This window comes from Emydura macquarii, unplaced genomic scaffold, assembly GCF_026122565.2.
Source record: "Emydura macquarii macquarii isolate MOO-44397 ecotype Brisbane River unplaced genomic scaffold, CSIRO-AGI_Emac_v2 contig_1253, whole genome shotgun sequence".
In the NCBI taxonomy this organism is placed as follows: domain Eukaryota; kingdom Metazoa; phylum Chordata; order Testudines; family Chelidae; genus Emydura; species Emydura macquarii.
This window is the reverse complement of record NW_027131390.1, coordinates 45,708,892-45,729,171: the sequence shown is the minus strand read 5'-3', so window position 1 is coordinate 45,729,171 and position 20,280 is coordinate 45,708,892. Positions and strand designations below refer to the sequence as shown.

The 20,280-nt window shown below is 40.0% G+C and overlaps 1 protein-coding gene across 1 annotated transcript; it reads right to left on the bottom strand.

Annotated features, from left to right (window-relative positions):
* Positions 1-3,177: 3,177 nt before the first annotated feature.
* Positions 3,178-19,926, bottom strand: COPS8 (COP9 signalosome subunit 8). Its single transcript, XM_067548660.1, has 8 exons — positions 19,740-19,926; positions 18,325-18,395; positions 15,142-15,190; positions 12,786-12,918; positions 10,539-10,646; positions 9,475-9,537; positions 6,636-6,677; positions 3,178-4,843 (listed from the first exon to the last, which is right to left on the bottom strand). The coding sequence occupies exons 1-8, from the start codon at positions 19,815-19,817 to the stop codon at positions 4,764-4,766; spliced, it is 624 nt and encodes a 207-aa protein (XP_067404761.1). The 5' UTR covers positions 19,818-19,926; the 3' UTR covers positions 3,178-4,763.
* Positions 19,927-20,280: the final 354 nt, after the last annotated feature.

Sequence of the window (20,280 nt, the reverse complement as noted above, 5' to 3'; positions counted from 1 at the left end):
ATCAGTTATTGTGGAGAGTGAAAAAAGTTAGTTACAGACTTTATCTTTATAAATCTCTCCTCAGGAAGCATTTGCCATGGTTGAATCTAGCATTGCCCTAATAAAGAGGATCCTTTGCGAGAGGATTAAATATAACTTCTCCCGATTTATTTGTAATTCCAGACTCGCAGAGGAAACATTTGTTTTACATAAAGTAGAACATCTTCCATAGACAACACACTTATTAGCCAATTATTGAGATCATCCCCTGCCTTCTGAAGAACACTGCTATTACAGATAGATATTTTGTAAACACCCTAGCTGTAGCAGACAATCCAAAAGTGAGAACCTTGTACTGAAAATGGTCCTCTGCCACCATAAAGTTCATGTATATCTAGTGACATGGTCTTGATATATGGAAATATGCATCTTTTAAATCCAGAGTTGCAAGTCAATCCTAAAGGGAGAGAATGGATTACAGAAATTAGAGACAACATGCTAAATTCTGCTAAATCCAAAATAGGGCAAAGGCCCCCATTCTAGAAAATAAATACTAAAAAACCTTTTCCTCTCTGATCAAGTGCTACCACCTCTACCAAACCTAACTCCGCTACAGACTGAACCTCTACATTTAATAATTTGTGTAAACCCAATCCCTGGCCAGGGATGAAAGAGGTGGGTTATTTTAGGAGGAGGTAGCGAGGAAGAAGAGTCTTGAACTGAATTGCATAACTACATGCAATAATGTGCAGGATTAATGTGTCCGATGTTATTAAATGCCATCTGTGGTAAACAGGGACAAACAGTCCCCAAACTGTGGGTGAACCATGTCCAACTGAGCTAGTTTCTAACCCCAAATCCTTATGTCAAATCTGAGACCTTGTAGGAATCACAATTGACAAAAGATGTGGAATTTTTCCTCTTACTATTGTGAGGCTTATAAGATGACTTCTTCTGAAGTTAATGTTGAGAGATGTGATGCTGAGGATAAATCTCTTTGGTATTAGTAAAGTATCAATTTGGAAGACGACATTGTCCACATCTCCAAAACTTTAGATATCAAAGACAATCTCTTACTCATAGCAAAAAGACGACCAGAGATCTAGCTGTAGATCTCACATTTTCCATCTTTGTACTGCTTCATCCGTCCGTACACTAAACAGACCTTCCCCTTCAAAAGGTCTTCAATCCTCATCTTTGTAGTAGTAGGCCTGCTGATCTGAGCCTGGCATGACTTCTTAAAGTGATGGCTGCATAATCTGAAGAGTCAAATGCACATCAATTGATATTTAGCAACGTGCTGCTCCTCCAAAAGCAAAGCATTTGCTAATAGTTACTGATGATAACATTTTTCCCTATAGATGGTACTGGTACCCTGTCACGACAACCTTAATTTGAAACACACATGGCTAAAGTGGTAGAAGAAAACATTTTCCTACCAATGACATCTAGTCTTTTCCCTTCTTTGTCAGAGGTAATGGAGTGCAGTTGAGCACCTTTGGATCCTTGTTATGGCTTCTACAACCAATGAATTGGGACATGAGTAGATGTGAAACGTGGCCAAACATTACCAAGAAATTGGTACAATTTGTCAGCCTTCTTTGATTGTTCTGCCTTGATTGTTCCCTTCCAATAAAAGGAACTGTAGCCCTTTCTCTAGTTGCTGCTCCCAATATATGAAAACGGGACTAGATGATTCCTCAATTCAAAATGAGGGAATATCCAATGTCTGACATATCATCCACTAACTCGTGATTGCTACCACATCTTCTGAAGATGACAAGGCTGACTTGTCCCCTATGTTTTCATCTGGGGATGTCATTCCTCTAGAGTCAGATCTGACTCTCATCACTCTATTAATTCCTCCTTCTCTGATAATTCTCTCTCTGCTTTAGGAGACATAGTAGGGTTTATAGGTTCTATTGGCTCTGTATCCTTAAGGTCCTGTAATTGTACCTCCTCTTTGAACCTAACTGGAGAAAAAAGTTAGTCCCATACATAGCAAATTCTTGGTAAGCTGCTTGAGATAGCCATTGTTGCCATCAAATCCAAGATGGTATTTGCTAGTCAGGCTGGAAACCGATAGTCTGATCTGACTGTATATATCTTTGCCCAGATGGATCCAAGGTATATAGGTATCTCTGTCCATAATAGTTCCTCTACCAATCCTTTCCATGATCCATACTTTTCCTCCAATCTGAGGTTATCCTTGGTTCAGACGTAACCAGACACAGTAACACTCTTGGCTGACGTACTTATGTTAACATACCATGGCATCTTCACAGCACTGCGTCGACATGAGGCGCCCTCCCATTGATGCATTTACTCCTTTTGGGGACAGACTAGTTGAGTTGACCAGAGACCACTCTCCAATCGACTGAGTGGGTCTTCAGAGATCCACTCAATCGATCCAGCTGCATTGATGCTTGCTACCGCAGCAGTGTAAACATACCCTGAGTCTGTTATAGTACATCCTCTTCTTGCTCCTTTACTATAATTGACCCTCTCTGGCTGAACTGAGAATGGATCCAATCTATGAACCTGTGCCTCAATTAGTATCTGCTGCAGTGTCATACTATCGCCAGCCTCTGGTGACACACTACCTCCTTGTTTCACTGATTCCTCAAGCCTCATTTTTGGAACTGGCTCATCTGGACCCAAGAGCATCGGAAACATCTTTTAAAACTGTGTTTCTTCTTCAGTTCCCCTCAAATAACTATATTACTACAACTAACACACACTTAACTACTTCACAACTAAGATCTAAAGTTCGCCAGCTAATCACGAATCTGGAAGGATTCTTCAGCTCCACACAAATCCATTCAGCTGGTCGGGGTTAGAAGGAACTGAGATGATTGGAGCACTCTACCCCCTGTTATATCCTTGCCTGGAACACACAACATTCAGTGAAGATTGGGGCAAAGGAGGCAAGTGAGCACTCCAACAGCTACTGCTAGCTAGACTGCTACCATTCAGGCTACACCAGTCAGAGCATCTCATGAATGAGAATATGCAAAGGATACTGTATGCTGTGTATAGATCTTCATTAAATAACTGTGTAAGCATAATGTACTATATTAATCTTCGTACAGCTTTACCATTCAAACTGACCAGTCAAACAGACTATACCAATCCTCGGTAGCCAACATAGTTGAACATTTACTCTTTGAAGAAGGAAATCAAATCAGGTACACAAGCTTAGTGTAAACATATTTTAATATCACTGAAATTATATTTGCATCAATATTTATAGGGATCCAAGACGTAGATGGGCTTCAAATAAATAATCTTTTGAAAGTAAATGGTTATATGTAAAAGGGGGTCTAAAAGCAACAGTGCACCGTTTAGAACCCCTCCCCCTCATAGACCCAAAACAAAAGAATGTACAGTAGGTAGCACAAACTGGGAGAAAGTGCCACTACAGATAACAGGAACCTGCCATCTTCAAGTGACAAACCACTGAATATGTCGACAACAACCAAATGAAGAGAAGAGAGGAAGGTAAAGGCATGCACTGCCCTTTAAAGCACCACTACTTGCCCTGAGTCCCATTTTTCAAACGTAAGGATCAGAGGCATGGGAATGTAAGTTGTTTCTTTTCCAATTCTGAAGTTCAGTTTGAATTCGAGGATTAATATAGCAGTGCTCTGGTACCAGAACTATACTACTCGAACTGAAGTTACAGTATACTCTATCCCATCCTCCAGAGATTTGTTTTATTCAAGGGCATCTAATTTTGAAATTCCTCTCTAATGACAAGAGTAGCCCAGAAAGCTAAAAAGGGAGACAAAAAACTGCTTCCTGTGAAGCCATCACCAGCCTATGACATGAGTAGATTCAGGCTTTAGAGTAGTATTGAGAATCATGGCATAACTTTCTAACAAGTTACAAGGCAAAATATTGGTCTGAGTGTCCTAAGAGTGGCTGCTCTTAAAAGCTAAGCGTTCCAAAACCAAATGATTTTTCAGAGCAAAGTGAAGTGAACATTTGCCTTCCCCCCCGAAACAATTTTCTGAAATTTATACTCTAGATGCCCCAGGTATATTAAAAATATCACTCTGCAGTAAAAAAACATAAGTCTACAAACAGTTCTCACAGAGCACTCCAAACTAACCATGGGGGAAAAAAAAGACAACTCGGAAATAGGTAAGCAATAGGATGTAAGAGTGACCAGTTTTAAAAACCTCACTATAAATGGAAGAATCTTGCAGGAAAGTAATAGTTATTGTACCTTAGAGTTCTCTCTGTGTATGTTACTTATGGTTCACAACTAAATATTTTACATTGCAATGCTTCCCCTTTATAGATGCAGGTAGAATAACCTTCCCCTCTTTACACTTAATCCAATTGTGACTGATTTTCACGGTAAGTATTCCATTGCCGGCAATGGAAGCATCAGAGGATCTAACGATTACATTAATTTGCTTCGCTGATGAAAACTCTTCTTTCCTTCTGTGTTCACTGCTTTGCAATAGTCTATATCAGTACAGATGAAGAGATATGCCCTTTCCCACTATGAGTCATATTAGAATAAAACTTTTAACATGTAATACTGCTGTGTACCTAATGGATAAATATTATGGGAGTTAAGGACTATTTCAACTATTAACTTGCTTTGGCAAAACACATATAGGAACAAAATATATACTATATATATTTTATCAACACATTCCAGTAGGGGGATGCTCCAACATTTAACAAACAGGATAAAAGTAAATTTTAGATAGAAGAACTGCCAGGTCACAGGATTTCCAGGTTCTGTCTTGAACACAGGATTAGGGTAATTAATTTTCAAGAAAAGCCACATAGTCAGTCAATCTGGCCAACTGTTGTTCATTAGGAATTGGTGGAACTGGAGCAGGTTCTATAAAGAACACAAACACACACAGCATTAATAAAATTAAGGAGGCAAATCAGATTCCAACACCACCCATCCCTGCTCCCTTGATATTAAGAAAAAAGGGAAACTAAATTTCTCAGATTGTTTCCTCGTTAGCCATATAGCAAATGACACTCCTACTCACGATATCCCCATATACATCCTTATGTTGTGCTGTGGGGGAGGAGTTACCTCTACGGCCCGTAACACACCACAATTACAATAAAAGTTACAAATAGCTAAGATACACCTATCACTACTTCCAGACCGCCTCACTCTTCAGGAGTTATTTGCATATATTGGAGGATGGCCAAGTTTCCAGCATGTAATGGCTGTTTGCTAACCCTGGAAAGGACTCCTGCCACATGTTCACCTACAGTAAAGTTCTTAAAGGCATTTTGCCTTCCTCTAGAAGTTGCAACAGTCATCATATCTGCTGAGTCATCTGTCTCTAAGGTAATGTGAGATATACCTAATCAAGACATAGTAGAAAAAGCACTATTGCTGGCAAGAGAAGGCAGCCACAGTACATGTACATGTGAGGAATCTACAAGAATGCTGAGTTATCCGGTGAAAGGGTGAAGTGCAGGTTAGGAGGAGGAGGACTGAAAATGGAAGGGAAAATTAGACAAATAGAATGATGTTTAGTGACAAGAGAAAAGCAGGAGTGGAGTGAGAATAAAGAAAGGACTGTCAAGAATAGAAGCAACAGATAACTAGGTGGAGAAATGAAAAATTGTGCAGGGTAAAGAAAGGAAAATGGAACATAAGGAGTTAAAACTGAGAAAAGCGAAGGCAGAGAAACACTGTGTTATATAGAACTGATTCCTCCTCAAAAGCCGCCTCAGTTGTAAAAGTATGCTTGGGAGATATTCATCTAGTGTACCATATAAAAAGGAATCCGCAACCCCAACTATGAGAAGCACCCCACTTCCAAGTGGAGGAAAACAGAAAGCTGTCATTTAAAAAAAATGCTTTCAGAAAGAGAAAGAGAGCGAGAAAGAGAGCGAGAGCGAGCTCACACTGGCTTGGAAAAACAAACTTCCAGTAAATTTAAGTTCACTTGGACTCTAATATACATGAGGAAAACTATCAAATCAGATTTATTCTGACTATACTTTGTTGTAGGATATGGAGAACAGAGTTTTAGGTGCCAGCATTACTAATGAAAATTGTACAGCTTAATCTAAAATGTAGCCTTCAGTTTAATTTAAAAAATAAAATGAGAGGTGGAAGCAGAAAGATCCACTTCAAAGTTTTCTTCTAAAGAAAAATTTAAGAAAATACATTCTTTGCATTACAGAGACTATAAGTCATTTATATATTTGTGACTTGCTTACTTGAGAGATAACTCTCTTTATGACAGCCACAGCTGAGATGTTTGAACTGGATCCTTCTCAATTTAAGAGGGGACTGGTAGTTCTCGGAGGATGTTTCTATTTTGGAATCAGCTCTCTACATAGTCTAAAATAGCCTGGGTTTTACTGGCCTCCTGGATGTGCTACAAGGCTCACCGAAACTCAGATGTTTGATGGAAGAAGGGATGGGCTAAGGAGGGGAGGGGTTAGTTTTGTCTGGTTAATGAGTGAACTGTTAGGGCTTGTTTGTTTCATTTGACATTGCTAGGAAGATGGTGCTGGTTAGCTATTTGTTTTGTTTACACATGTGAAGGGCACAGAGTTTGGGCAAATCGTGTTTATATATACCTATACATACATTATATATTCTCTCTCTCACACACACACACTTTTTAAAATAAATCAAAATGAGTAAATACCTGATAAAGGAATAAATCTGTTAAATGAAGCTTCCAGTGCACCTAAAGGAAAAATATAATGGAAATATTAATCCATTAAGGGACCCATTTTGCTAAAAATACAATTCTTTTGTACTAAGCCAAAATTGTCTAAAACCCTATAATCCTTAGAAACAAACCTGTTAATTATTTTCCTTCGTGGAAATTTTTACTGCATTGTATAAAATAAGTACATTTAAAACCTTAGGCACAGTGAATGAGACACTGAAAGTGACGACTGCCCTCCTGTTGATTTCATTTGTAACACAATGGCAGTTCAGCTCCGCACAGCACTTTGGAAGAGAGCATACACAATTAACTACATGCACTTGTAAGCACAGTGTGGGCTGCAAATAGTTTTGCTGTAAACACCAACACGTGGCAAGGGGGGGGAAAATGGAGGATTTGCCTGTTAAACTGAGTCTGAAGGTGTGTTCCTGCCTCAGGTCAGTCAATACACCAAGGATAAGTGAATTTCATCACCTTGTCTGGAATGCATTAAATCATTATTTTTTGTTTGGGTGGGCAGGATTTTAGTTGTTCAGGAGCCAGACACAGTAGGATTTTTTCCTAGCTTGTTAAATGCAACAGTACATTTCGGGAGCAGGATCTATTCTGGCAGATTTAAACAGCACCATAAAAAAAGGAAGAGGGGTGATGAGAATTAGTATTTAAGAAATTTAGAACAGCAGTCTCTGCCCGCCACAACATTTTACTCAACTTTTTAAATAAACAGAAATTAATTAGCATTGCTTTTGTTAAAGACAAGCATCTCTCAGTGTGTTCTTTGCAAAAACTTGGTTTATCTTTTCAATACTATATCACAATTACAGTTTAAAAAGTTGTAGTGGAGTCTATAATCTACTCTCAAAACACGCAGACATGTAAATACGTGATCATGCTGAACTACACTACAGCACTGACTGCCTCCTTACACATTTGAAGGATCTGCACAGAATGTTTGCTTTCCTTTTTTACACACTAAGCCTTGGACACACTGCACATACTTCATTTTACACACAGTAGATTCTGCTTACTAGCAACCCAACTATGAACAACTTCTGGTGAATTGCAACTATTTGTGAGGAACCAATCCTGTCCAGTTGACTTTAACATTAATGGGATTTGGATACCGGCAACAGCATGCTGCTTATTCAGAATATTTTTTGGAAGAAAGACCCCAGCTGCAGGCAGGTTTGTAAGACTGCAGCCAGGCAGGGAGATGCTGGAATGGTTCTTCCCTGGCTGCAGCACTGCAAACCTTCCTGTGGCCTGTGCACAGCACTTCCAAGTGCTTCTTCTTGGGCTGCAGCCACATAAACCTGTCTGTGCACCTGAACTGCACAAGAGGTGAGGTGCTGCAGGCTGGGAGGGGAGGTTGTGGGCAGAGCAGTAGCGGGAGGGGAGGGACTTCTTGTGTTGTGAAACAATGAAACAGCAGGTTCAGACAATTATTAAGTTAGCTGCTTGCACTAGATGTTTTCAGCAGGCTCAGCTCCACATGAGTTCCAGCAATTTAATCACAAGGCAAGGAAGGCAGATCCTCTAAGTCCCACCAGTAAAGAACTTTAGTTTCTTCTTAAAAAAATCTGTTCCAGACACAGAGTGTTTCAAAATTATAAGTTTTAACTAACCTTTATTAGATTAAGAAATTTTGCTTGAGGTCATGCAACACATGTTCCACTGAGTCACCAGAACCAACAGTAAACAGAAGGGGAGTAGGAGAAATTAAAGCATATTCTGTTTCCTTTTGTTTCAAAAAGGTTCGTTTTCTTTTAGTTTAATCAAAACTGCTTGTGCTGACGTTAAAGCCCCCGATTCATATTTCGAACATTTTGAGCATCTTGTGTTATGTTGCGGCATTAAGCCTGGTTATGCAATCATCTCCACCTTTGCCTTGTCCTGTCAATCAGGGTCAGTGGCTCTTGTTCTGTCTCCAAGCGTTTTTATCAAGTGCATATTCCAAGCTGACACCAGCTTCCATGTCCTCCTTCAGCATCTTGAACCACCTTTTTCCAGGTCTTCCTCATCATCTTTGTTCCATAATTACTAACTCTTGCACTCCCTGGCCAAAGTAACCCACATCATCTCACAGGACTAAGCCATCTCATTCGATACTCCCTCAGCTTTTCCATGATGGAGGCTATTTGCCTTATGGTTCATACCATTTCATTATGCAGCGTATCAGCTCTCATCTTACCCAAATGTTCCCCTGAGCACTCTCATTTCCACAGTGTGAGGTACTAGAAGTTCTCTTTTCCTTATTGGCCAGCATTCTGACCCATATATCATGGTTGGCCTAATCATGATCTTATACCCTTTTCTCTGTAGTTTACCTGGAATATTCTTATCGCACAGAATTTCCATTAACTCCCTTCATTTATCCCAAGCGCTTTTCAAGAGGTTCCTAACATCTGCATCCACATTTTCAGAATGGCTCAACACCAAACCAAGGTATTTCAACTGTTGCACAGACTAACTCTACATCATCTAATTTTACTGGCCTCTTGTTGTCCCTCTCTATGAAGCATTGCATGTATTCTATCTTTTATTGGCCGATTTGTAAGCCATATTTTTTCCAATGTAACCCTCCAAAGTTCTAGGCCCCTTTCCAGTTAGTATTTTATCTTCACGGCACAACAATGTCATTGGCAAAAAGTATGCTCCATGGAGCCTCTCCCCTAATCTCCTGTGTCAAGATGCCCTTTATGCAATACAAACGCAAATTATATTAGGCATCATTTTAATTACACTAAAGGAAAGAATACTAGAAATATCAAGCCAGATCCAAAATGCACCATGGAATAACAGCTCCACCTACCTGGCTTTTTAGGCATTACCATACGAGTTGTGGAGTCTGCTTGCCATCCTTGTTCTAATACACCTGAAAATGCATTATAAAAATGCATAAGAAGAAAACAATTATATGTATTACCATAGCAGCTAAGAACCCCAGCCATGGACCAGGGCCCCATTGTACTAGGCACTGTATAAACACAACAGAGAGATGGTCCCTCCTCTGAAGAGCTTACAATCTAAATAGACAATACAGACACAGTGTGCAAGAAAGGGTTAGAAGCAGAGTGAATCATGTGATGACAGCTAGTGTCATGTTAGATCCACTTTTTGGGGGTGGGGGGAAGGGCGAGGAACTGGGTTCATTTATGAGGCAATCAGCTAAGGGAAGTGGGTGGGCACACTGAAGGGAAAGGAGTGAGGTAGAAATGATACCCGGTGTGTATAACTCCAGTATCAAATAGCCAGAGTTCCCACCCACTGGAAAAAGTCTGAATATCCTTTTACCATGCTATCCAACATCCAACTGAGATGTATATCTCAGAAGAGCTCATGACAAGATGCACTGCTAGAGACCCATTTGTTATACAAACACATGATCTTTGTAGAAGTAATGGTATCCTGGGACTTATTCAGTCAGACCTGATGCAAAGCTTTACTTTCATTTTTTGTTCTAGAGAGTGGACTTCTCACACTCTTAAAAAACCATGGAATTCCTCTGCTATTTGAAAGGAGGAAGGTTTATTGTGGCTTCTCAACTAGTAAGTGGTGGTAACTGGAGAGAACTAGTAAGCGGTGGTAACTGGAGAGAGACAAATACACTTCAACTTCAGGTCAACTTTATCTCCAGTTTTCCTTCAATTTATTTGAAACATTTTCACCAAAATCTGTTAAGTCTACAATGATGAATTCTCTAACAACAGAGGGTCCACTGGCCTTTTTTGACTCAGTGTAAGGAGGGGAAAGTGTTCTTAAACCCCTTCTATTTTATAATAGGATTCTTTAGTTTGTCAATTTCATTCTGGTCTGTGCCTTAAAACAAAATGGTCTGTGTAAGACAACAATCCAAAAAGTAAAACAGTAAGCTACCTTTCACAGCTTCTTCTACAGGAAGACCAACAAAGGCTGCAAAATCATCTGCAATTATTGAGGTATATGCCTGAGAAACCAGTCCAAAAGCTCGCCTCCTAGTTGCATCTATTAAGAGGAATAAATTTTAAAGACACAATTGTAACACTGTCCAAAACACATAGCCAGTCCCGTTTTTTGTATCCTTACATAACAATGGAGACACACATTTCTGAAAATCTTTTGTGCTTAATACCAATACTTCATATTTACACAGTTATGTTCCATTGAGTACAAGGCCCAAAAAAGGCTTTGTAAATATTAACTGAACTTCAACATCTCTGTGAAGCAAGTAGTAAGCATCATGACTTACAGATAGAGAAAATGAAGCAAAGAGATTACGAAAGCTTGCCCAACTCTGTGGTAGAGCTAGGTGATCTAGGTTCTGTTCCTACATCCCAGACCTGTTCTTTAACAGTTAATGTTTAAGCATAAAGAGCATGGGATACAGTCTAGTCACTAGGCTCATTCATAAGGTTTTGAGAATGACAGAATCTGGATAAAATGTTTTGGAAATCAGAATATTCAGCTCAGTATGTTAAAACATTTTTGGTGTAACGCCAGAAAGTGCTAAAATGGTTCCAATTTTATTTTTAATTTACTATATTTAATATTATAATTAGCTATAAAATGTTATTTCCACAAAATTATAAAAAATCCATTATTAGTTTAAGTTTAAATTTAATTATTCAATAAGGGAATGTTTAGATAAATGACAGATTCATATCTTAAATTTCTATAACACTTTAATCCCAATAGGTCTCCAAAGTAACACTGAGTTAGGACAGTGAAATAGCCTGCAATTTTTTTTCCACAGACTCTAGTGCCCTCTTGCAGTGAAAAGCTATTAGCACATCAGTGTTAAGGAGAATGTTGCAACTCAGAAACATCTGCGCTTAGCCTCTTTAATTTTCAAAAACAAAAAAAAGTGGACTCTTTGCCCATAACTGTTTACATTAGGCAAATTTCAAATAAAATTCCTTAGAAACTTGCTAGCTGCAAGACTAATTTTAAAGGGACATTGTCAAGCTTGTGTAAGCCAATAAAAGGGACTTATTTTAAAAGTTGTATCATATCAAAAGCTTAATCATAAGTATTCCATGTATGCAATTAAAACTTGACTATAATGTAAGAGCAAAAAAGCCCTTCATTCTACTTACAGTAGTATTTATAAGAAGAAATCATTTAAATCTAGTTTTGAAACTGATGTGTTCCAGTAAAGGTTTTTTACTGATGTTTCATACCTGAAATCCGTCAGGTAAGATCTCTGAAAGCTATCGGACAATCTTCAAGGTTGATTTTTATTTTTCACAAGTTGGCTGTATTCTTTCTACACAATGTGGTGTTACTATGAACTGGTAATATCCTTTGTATAGACTTCAATTATTCAGTTAGAGGGATATTCAAAAAGTTTAGACCAAAAATTGTTCTTAATCAACAATATCTTAAAGCGTTAGATGTTTAGGACAGTAAAATATTGCTCTAGCCCCTCTGTTCCACATATTATTAAGCATTTACATTGTGGTAGCACCTACAGGTCAAACCAGCCAGGCTGATTACCATTGTGGTAGGTGCTGAAATATGGTTACACTCCAGGTTAGAATATCTGCTTAGTTTCTGAATGTGGAAGAAACACTCCATCTACCCCCAATGTTAATATACTTTTAATATGGGGATAGCTAAGGGAAAGCCAATGTAATAGTATATTCCCAAAACAATGAAGCACACAGACTTATAAGGGCCCAGTCCTGCAAGGAGTACTACAGGAGCAGAGGATTTACCTGCACAGAACACATCACAGGATTGGGGCCTAACTTTGTTTTCAGGTGAAATATTGATCAGTACTATAAACATACTGATAGAATACTTTGTGTGTACAAAACCTACTGGTTTCATAAAAAACTGTATTTGCTCAGTTACTGCCAAAAGCACAAGTCGGTTAACAAAACCTATTTCTATTTATCAAGAACTGTCAAAGTGCCTGGTCCTTGTCCCAAGGACTTTACAATCTAAGCAAACCTGTTCTGACAGCAAATAAGCAGATACCAAAAAGCCAAGCCAAAATACAACCTCCTACAACTCACAGTGAGTCTTGAGCAAGGGTTAATGGTAGCATAATGGCCCTATGTTGCCAACAAAACAAATTCAAATTAAACTTCTCTGCCGAGTTAGTCGGTGTTAATTTTTCAAACAAGTATTTTTTTGTACCTCTAAGTGCTTCCATAATTGGTTGAATAGTCTCAGACCACTGATGTGCGCTGATTGTTGTGTAGATTCCTGGAAAGTCTCTCTGCCAAATTCTCTGTCCTACTGACCAAATCCCACCAAGTTCAGAATTTGCCTATAGTGACAAAGCAAGCAACCAATCAAACAGAACATATGTATTATTCCCAGCCATGACCATTTCACTCCCAATTGCATTTTGCTGAAAATTTATTTTTCCCTTTCTGAACAAGTAGACATCACAATAACTATTAGAGTGAAATACCACAGTAATTTTGATATTAAGATTCAAACAGTAGGATACCACGTCACTTATACTGGTATAAGAGTGATTATCCAGTTCAAACAATTATTTTTTTACATTAACAAAGCAGCTAATGCTGCAAAAGACAAGCCACAAACAGCAAAACAACTTTCTAAACCACCACCCACTTCACCACCCAAAAATCATAGTGCAGAAGGGAGCAGGAAACATACACATCAGAATTATATCACACTTTTTTTTAAAGCAGAGTAATCTTGGATGATTAGGGGTACAAAGGAATAAATATGCTAACAAATATAAACAGAAAGCAATCAGATGGACAAGTTAAAAAGCAACTGTATAAACACAGGAAGCAATTAATAGAGATTCTTCTATATAGCCAAGAAAGTGGATTTTGTTAACTAGTCTCCAAAGCAACATGACACTAATAACTACGTATTAGAATAGTAATGAGCAGCAGCCTGGGTGATCAGATAAGGAAAAACCTCCAGCATGAAAGATGTCTCTGACATGTCCAACAGGAATGAGGACCAATTCTCTTTCAACCCACAAAAGGGTATGCAGATAATGGAAACCACTTCCCCCAAGTTTTTTTCAGAGGAGGATGCAAAGGCTGCAGTGTGCATTACTAGTAACTCCTTGCTAACAGGTGTGGCAAGATATGTTACAAGTGTAATGCAAAAAAAAAAAAAAAAGAAGAAGAATTTGATCCAGCAATATTACTGAGAACACTAGTTGACTTTTATCTCAAATGGCTCAGCCTGATTGAATTTTCCTTCACTGCTAGAAAAGTGGCACACAGAAGTTTATCATGAGATATTGTCCAGACTCAGGCAGCAAGGAATTCTTGGCAGAGGACTGCAGATCCACTTCCTCCCTGTTTCCTGATGTAAAGCTTTCTGACCCAATCGTGTCTATAGAAACCCAATTTCTAAAGACAAATCCTACAAACAGGAAAGCACTTTTGATATTAGAGATATATAGAGATATTAGAGAAGGTGGTTCTGATTCAAGCACAGCATGACAGTAAACCCACACTATGGATTCAGTAGTTCACCACAGAGCCATCAGTATTATTTTATAATTTGGAAACCCAGAAACTGGAATTTACCATCATACTCTGGAAGGATGTATCAGCCTGGCCTGTGACCACATCTCTCATATCTTTGAGAGTGCTTTATATGAAAGCATTCTATCGTTTACGGTACTTACACATCACTGCAGCCAAGAGACCCAAAATGTAGTTTGGTTCCTGTGTATGCCAGTTGGATCTGTTTTATTTTCAGTCCTCTAGCCATTATATTAACAATGCTAAGAGGTGCGAGGAGGAGGAGGAGAAAGACTTTTTTCTGAGATGCGTCTCTTAGGAGTATCATGCATTCCTCTTGTATCGTAGGGAGAACTGTAATTTACATGGAACGCTAGTGTCTCCAAAGACCAAGGTAGTAAGTCAGACAGAACTTTCTGAAATTCATGCCAAGAAGAGGATACAATCACATGCAAATATAATTATTATTAAGATCCAGTGATGTTACCAGCGCCTCTTTCCAACAGAGGCAAAAGTATTCCGAGAGACACCATTTTGACCTTTTCAAAAGTTGGCTGAGGTGGTGTATGAACCGCAGGATGTATCTGCCTAACTTTGGTGTCTGATAGTACTCAGAACAGGACCCTTTCCTTCTTTCTGCTGGTGGCAATTTTTGGTGTGAGGAACTAGGTTTCCAGCAACAACTACTGCTGATTTGCTGAACTCCAATGTGTTTTGGGCAAGTGGCCTGAAAGCCTACTTATTTTAGGAAGGAAAAGAGACAGAAGAGAGCACTCTGCAGTAGCAAACAGAGGGAGATGATCCCTATCTGTTGAGGGAACAGGCTGGTATGTTTTGTCAGTGCCATCTGTTGGCAAAGTGATTGAAGAGCTCAAAACTTCAAGCCTGGGTCATTCATCAACCACACAGTGCAGACCAAACCGAAGATTTATTTTAAAAGCCACCTAGGAAAAATCTTTATCTCTAAACATGTAGAATGGAGCTCAATACCATCTCCAGTCTTAAACTGCACTGAAGGAAGTACTTACAGATTTAATAGCAGGAGGAATTCTTTTCCAAAGATATCGTGCATTATTCCTAACAAACAAAATAAAGCTCAGTTAAAAATATTTTTAACAATCACAATTGTCAAATCTTTACTGCTAGAAACCTATGAAAAGACAGTGATATTAAAGATGTCTTCAGATGTAAGTATTACAATCAATAGGGGTGAACAAACCAAGCATCTAGTTATAGTATAACACTGTTTTATGCTATACACAATGTCATCTTAATGCTTAAAAATCTGCAATGCATTGGCTTTATATCAAGTGAGATAGAAAAATCCAACTATGAAAGGCATTTTGAAACAGATGCAGTAAGAGAGGTATAACAAATTAATGATGGAAAACAAAAAGCTGTAAATTTGCAGCCCAATGGACAACTAATATTTTCTAAGTATTTACATTAAGTATTTATCTCTAACTTCTACAATTCCAAGTGACATCACAGGAAAGTTATGTTACTTGATATGATATTTCAGTATTTCAAGACACGTGGATTTTAACTGAGCACATGTAAAATCACATTTTACAGCTGGAGTGAAAACTTGATATACCTTATGCTAATTTCAATGTTTAAATTTATAGGAAACTTGTTATGAAGATTATGATGTTTAAACCATTTTAATACATCACCTCTGTTAATGACGTACATATATTACAATGCAAGGGAAGTTTCCAGCAGTATGTCTGAAAGTTAACTCCTGAGCATGTGCAGAGTTCAGTAATTTTTAACGTACATAAAAGGCTTGCTTGTTTTAATTCATATGTAAATCACAGGATTAGATAAATAACTTGGGTCCAAACCAGAGATTTAGTTTAACACGATCTATATTAAAACTAAGGATCAACAACAGGAAGTAAATTCACAGAATCAACAAAACATCAGAGTTGTGTGGACATATTGCAAGACAATGTTCAGGGATTCCCTGAAGATCATATGAAGTTTATATTTTGGCCTTAAAAACAAAAGTTTTGACATTTATCATATAGCAATAACTGAGAAAAAATTTCCAATATATTAATTTTTAAAGGAAACGACAAGGTTCATACAAGGATGTTGTTGGAATCCATGAGCCTACATTTAAAAGAATACTACTTAGTTCAGATGCAATTTAAGACATGCAGGTTTTAGCAATCCCAGATTGAGAGAATGTCACGACACTGAAGTTTAATGAAAACATCCCCCTGCAATATTTTGAACACAAACAGCAGCACGTGATAGCACTAAAGAGAAATCAGTCTATGTTCATTAGCCAGCCTAGTGAATTGCAAGTAACAAGAAGTAAATTAGGTGTAAAATGCTCATCTTAAATGATCCGAGATGCTATTTAGTAATATAGGTAAAGATTTTTCCTTATCTTTAGAGTGTATGTTGAAACTTACAAGACTGTTGACTGAAAAGTTTGTGCTGACCCTCTTCTCCTATGAGCAGCCAGAATATTGGTATCGGTTGGTCACCCTTTAACAGTCACTACACAATGATTTGAGATATTTCTCTGGCCTTCCATTGTAAGTACAGGAAAACACTGTTATTTCTGTTCACTCTGTGGCATCCATAGGTAGATGCTGACTTCTTGAAACACTAATCCCTGCTTATGTGACTTGCTTCAGAAACCTGAAAGCAGGATTTTTTATTCTTCTTATACACCCTCAAGAGCAATGCAGATCAACCTAGTGATACAATGTATGCACATACTGTAAGGTTGACAAGCAAAGACTTCTGAATTTTATCTATATCGCTGCTCATTTGAAAAAGTTCACAGGATTTTCCAGGAGCAATAGGAAAATGTTACGTATGACTGAAATGCAACCTACAGTGACAATCTTAGGCTATGCCTTCACTGACGGCGGCAAATTCACCGCCGTCAGATCAACTTATCTGGATCAACTGAGCAGTCAGTGAAGACCCGCTCAGTCGATCAAGAAATCGACGTATTAAGACCACATTCTCAAGTGGTGTAGCATTGCGTCGATGGGAACGCGGTTCCCGTTGGCACAGTGCAGTGAAGACGGCACGCAGAACAGAAGCACAGAAGTTGACAGGAGTTATGCAAGTTTTTTGCGTAGTTTGTGTAACTCCGGTCAACTGCCGCCAAATCTCCGAGGTAAGTGAAGACAAGCCCTGAATATTGTCTTTCAAGTTTCAGACTATGGTTAAGCAATTCACCCAGTGTTTTTTTAGATTGAGACTTGAATTGGGGCTAGCTGGTTGGCAAATACAGAGAAGACCAAAAGTAACTGTTTGATGACTGGATGTCAAAGCAATCAGAACTGATAGAGGTTTTCAGCTTCTATAATTGCCCACCAGCTGCAACATGCTCTGCAGTCAGTGGGGGATCTCATTAGCTCCAATTGCCTCTGATATCTAGGTAGCCAGTAGTGGCCAAAAATGTTTTTTCATCCATGGTTGTCTAGAAGGTTGAGACCTTTTCTTCATTATGTGGACATTGTCAGCTGTCCACTGTCATCACCAGAAAGGATCACAGTAATTCACACAACACTGAGCTAAGCTGGAATACTATTTGGAAGCTTCAGCTAGTGCAGAATACAGTCTCTTGCAGAAGGAGGAAAATGACAAGCTGTGCTTCATGATCTGCACTTGCTGACAAATTGTTTCCAAGTATAACATAAAGCCTTAACTGGATTGGGTTATGTCTGCTTGAGAAATTGCCCCTCTCTCTCCTGCATGAGACCATGCCTAGAGTACTTGAGAAGATAAGCCCCGTGGTCTAATTGCAAGGAATATGAATACAGGACATTTCAATGGAGATCTGGCCATCAACTCTGGAAAGCGACCAACCAGGAGCCACGAGAGCTGAGTAAGCCGAACATTGTAAGGCCCATCTGTTTTCCCAGCGTTTCAAGAAGAGACAGGTGAAAGACGACAAAATAATGTACAGGGAAGTAGCATTTATTATTCCTGACAAGTTGAAAAGGAAGGAAATAATTATGAGATCTATAACTTGCCACTGGTTTATCTGTAAATTTACTATTGTTTTCACATGTATGTGCCCAGCGCACTGGATAAATACATTTTTATAAGACAAATAATTAACAAACAGTTTTTATATAAACAATTCTGATAATTACAGGTCAAGTTCTAATTATGATACTGAATTTCTGTTATTGTCACCCTAAAAATTTAAAAAATATGCAATAGCTACTTACATGTCATTGTGCAGCAGGTATAGGGCTAGAAGCTGACCATAAACTGGGGGTGTTGCAATTCCTCCAGGAGCCTTAAAAAATAAATCCGACTCACTTAACTGGATTGCACATCTTAAACAGTTAAGAAAGTAAACTGAAGTAATTTTTTTAACTAAATACATCTGATTCCAACCGATAATTCTAACAGAACACATAAGATTAGCTGTTTTCCACACCACAGAATGGCTGTGAACAGATGCTCTGTTTGGCTTTGTGATAATTATATCAAAGAGACTACATCAATATCAAGGCCAAGATTTTAATTCCAACAAGTCAGAAAAGTACTAAATTAGCTTTCTGTGGAACCCTTAATCCTACACCCCAGCATGAGTAGATGTGTAATGAAAGATTTTATTGCAAAGCATCAACTAGAAAAGGGGTTGTCAACAGGCAGACTGCCAGATGCTTTTGAACAGATGCTGAAATCTTTTTACTTACTTATTATCATTATTGTTATTTTTAAAATTATTTTCTCTGTAGATAATTTACAACCACCTTGAAGTGCCTGTAAATTATGCTGGTTTGTAAAAGCTCCCAACCCCACGGGCCCATAGAACTCCAGCACCCTCCATGCTCCCCTGACATATAACCAGAGAGCTAAGAGGGGAGGGCACAGAGCTTTCTCAAGTTGCAGTAGAACAAAAGTCAGCCTGCCTTTTCAGCTTCCGCCATTCAGAAAATTAGGTGCAGAAGTGAAATTGCCCTGACACTCACATGGTTATAAACAGGCACAAAATACACGCTGAGCAAGACCCAAAAACCAAGCAGAGATGGGTATACCAGTGGAAACCACCACCCTTTTTGCTGTAGCCAGGGGACTCTGGGATGTGAGGGATGGGGAAGAGAATATTCCTTCTTCTAAGCAGCCAGAGTGGGATGTGTGGACTTCAAGTTTATTAGACACTTTCTAGCAGGAAGCTACGGAACATTTCTCCAAAAAAGGAGACAGGGATAAAACGCCGGTAGGAATCATTATTATTATTATTAGCAGCAGCAGCAGCGGTATTATGGGAAGGTACAGAAGGCCCAAGGGCGATTGGGCCCCACTCGTAGGAGCCACACAAACGAGAGACGAGACAGACCGAGGGGGTAACGGGCATAGAGAGACACCAGCGAGGCGGTGGCAGGGCCCGGGGCAGCCCCAGGAACAGCAGCCAGCTCTCCTGAGCCTCCACCCAGCCTCCAAGCCACTAGGCCACGCTGCCTCCAGGCCCCAGTTTCCCTTGCACCAGTCGGGGCAGGGGAGAGGAGGCGGGGCGAGCCGCTGCCCCAGACGCGCCGGCCCCTGGCTTTAGGCCGCTGGGGTGCCCCGGCCACCGACCGAGCTCGTGCAGCCCCGCGCGCCCGCCGGCCGAACCCGCTCCCCGCCCCGCTACCTCCAGCTCCTGGGCCTCGCACTGCTCCAAGAGCTTCTTGAAGCTGAAAGAGGTTTCCGCCATCACCGCCACTGGCATCTTCCTGCCCGGCCTCGGCCTCCCTCCGAGCCGCCCCGCTCCACCTCCCGGCCCGCTCGGTGCCAGCAGCCCCCCTCACGCCAGGCGGCGGCGGCGACACACGACACGCGACACCCACCCCTTCCGGCTCAGCCCGACTACGCACTTCCGCCTACACGGGGTGGGGAAGGCAGGGGCTGCTCTGTCCCACCCGTCTCGTATGCACTGGAGGATTCGAGGGGAGGGGGCTTCTGGTGGGCGGGGCTCGGTCGTTTGAAACGAGACAGTGGCAGGCGTTCGGGCGGGATTGGGGGGCGGAGGCAGTATTGGGGTCGCTGTAAGGTGGAGGCGGGGGGGGGGGGGGGGTTGCTATGAGGGGAGGGGGTGTTGTGGGATTGCTGTGAGGGGAAGGATTTGGGGGCAGCAGGGTAGGGGGGGTTGCTGTGTGGGAGGGGGTATTGGGGGGTCACTGTGGGGGAAGGGA

What these genes read in the sequence shown, in the direction of transcription:
- COPS8 (XM_067548660.1), bottom strand. Translation starts at nt 19,817, where the DNA reads ATGCCAGTGGCGGTGATGGCGGAAACCTCTTTCAGCTTCAAGAAGCTC. An exon ending in AATTATGGAAGCACTTAGAG is followed by an intron (nt 10,647 to 12,785) that starts GTACAAAAAAAT and finishes TCCTCTTAATAG; the next exon opens with ATGCAACTAGGAGGCGAGCT. An exon ending in TGTAGAAGAAGCTGTGAAAG is followed by an intron (nt 9,538 to 10,538) that starts GTAGCTTACTGT and finishes ATGCATTTTCAG; the next exon opens with GTGTATTAGAACAAGGATGG.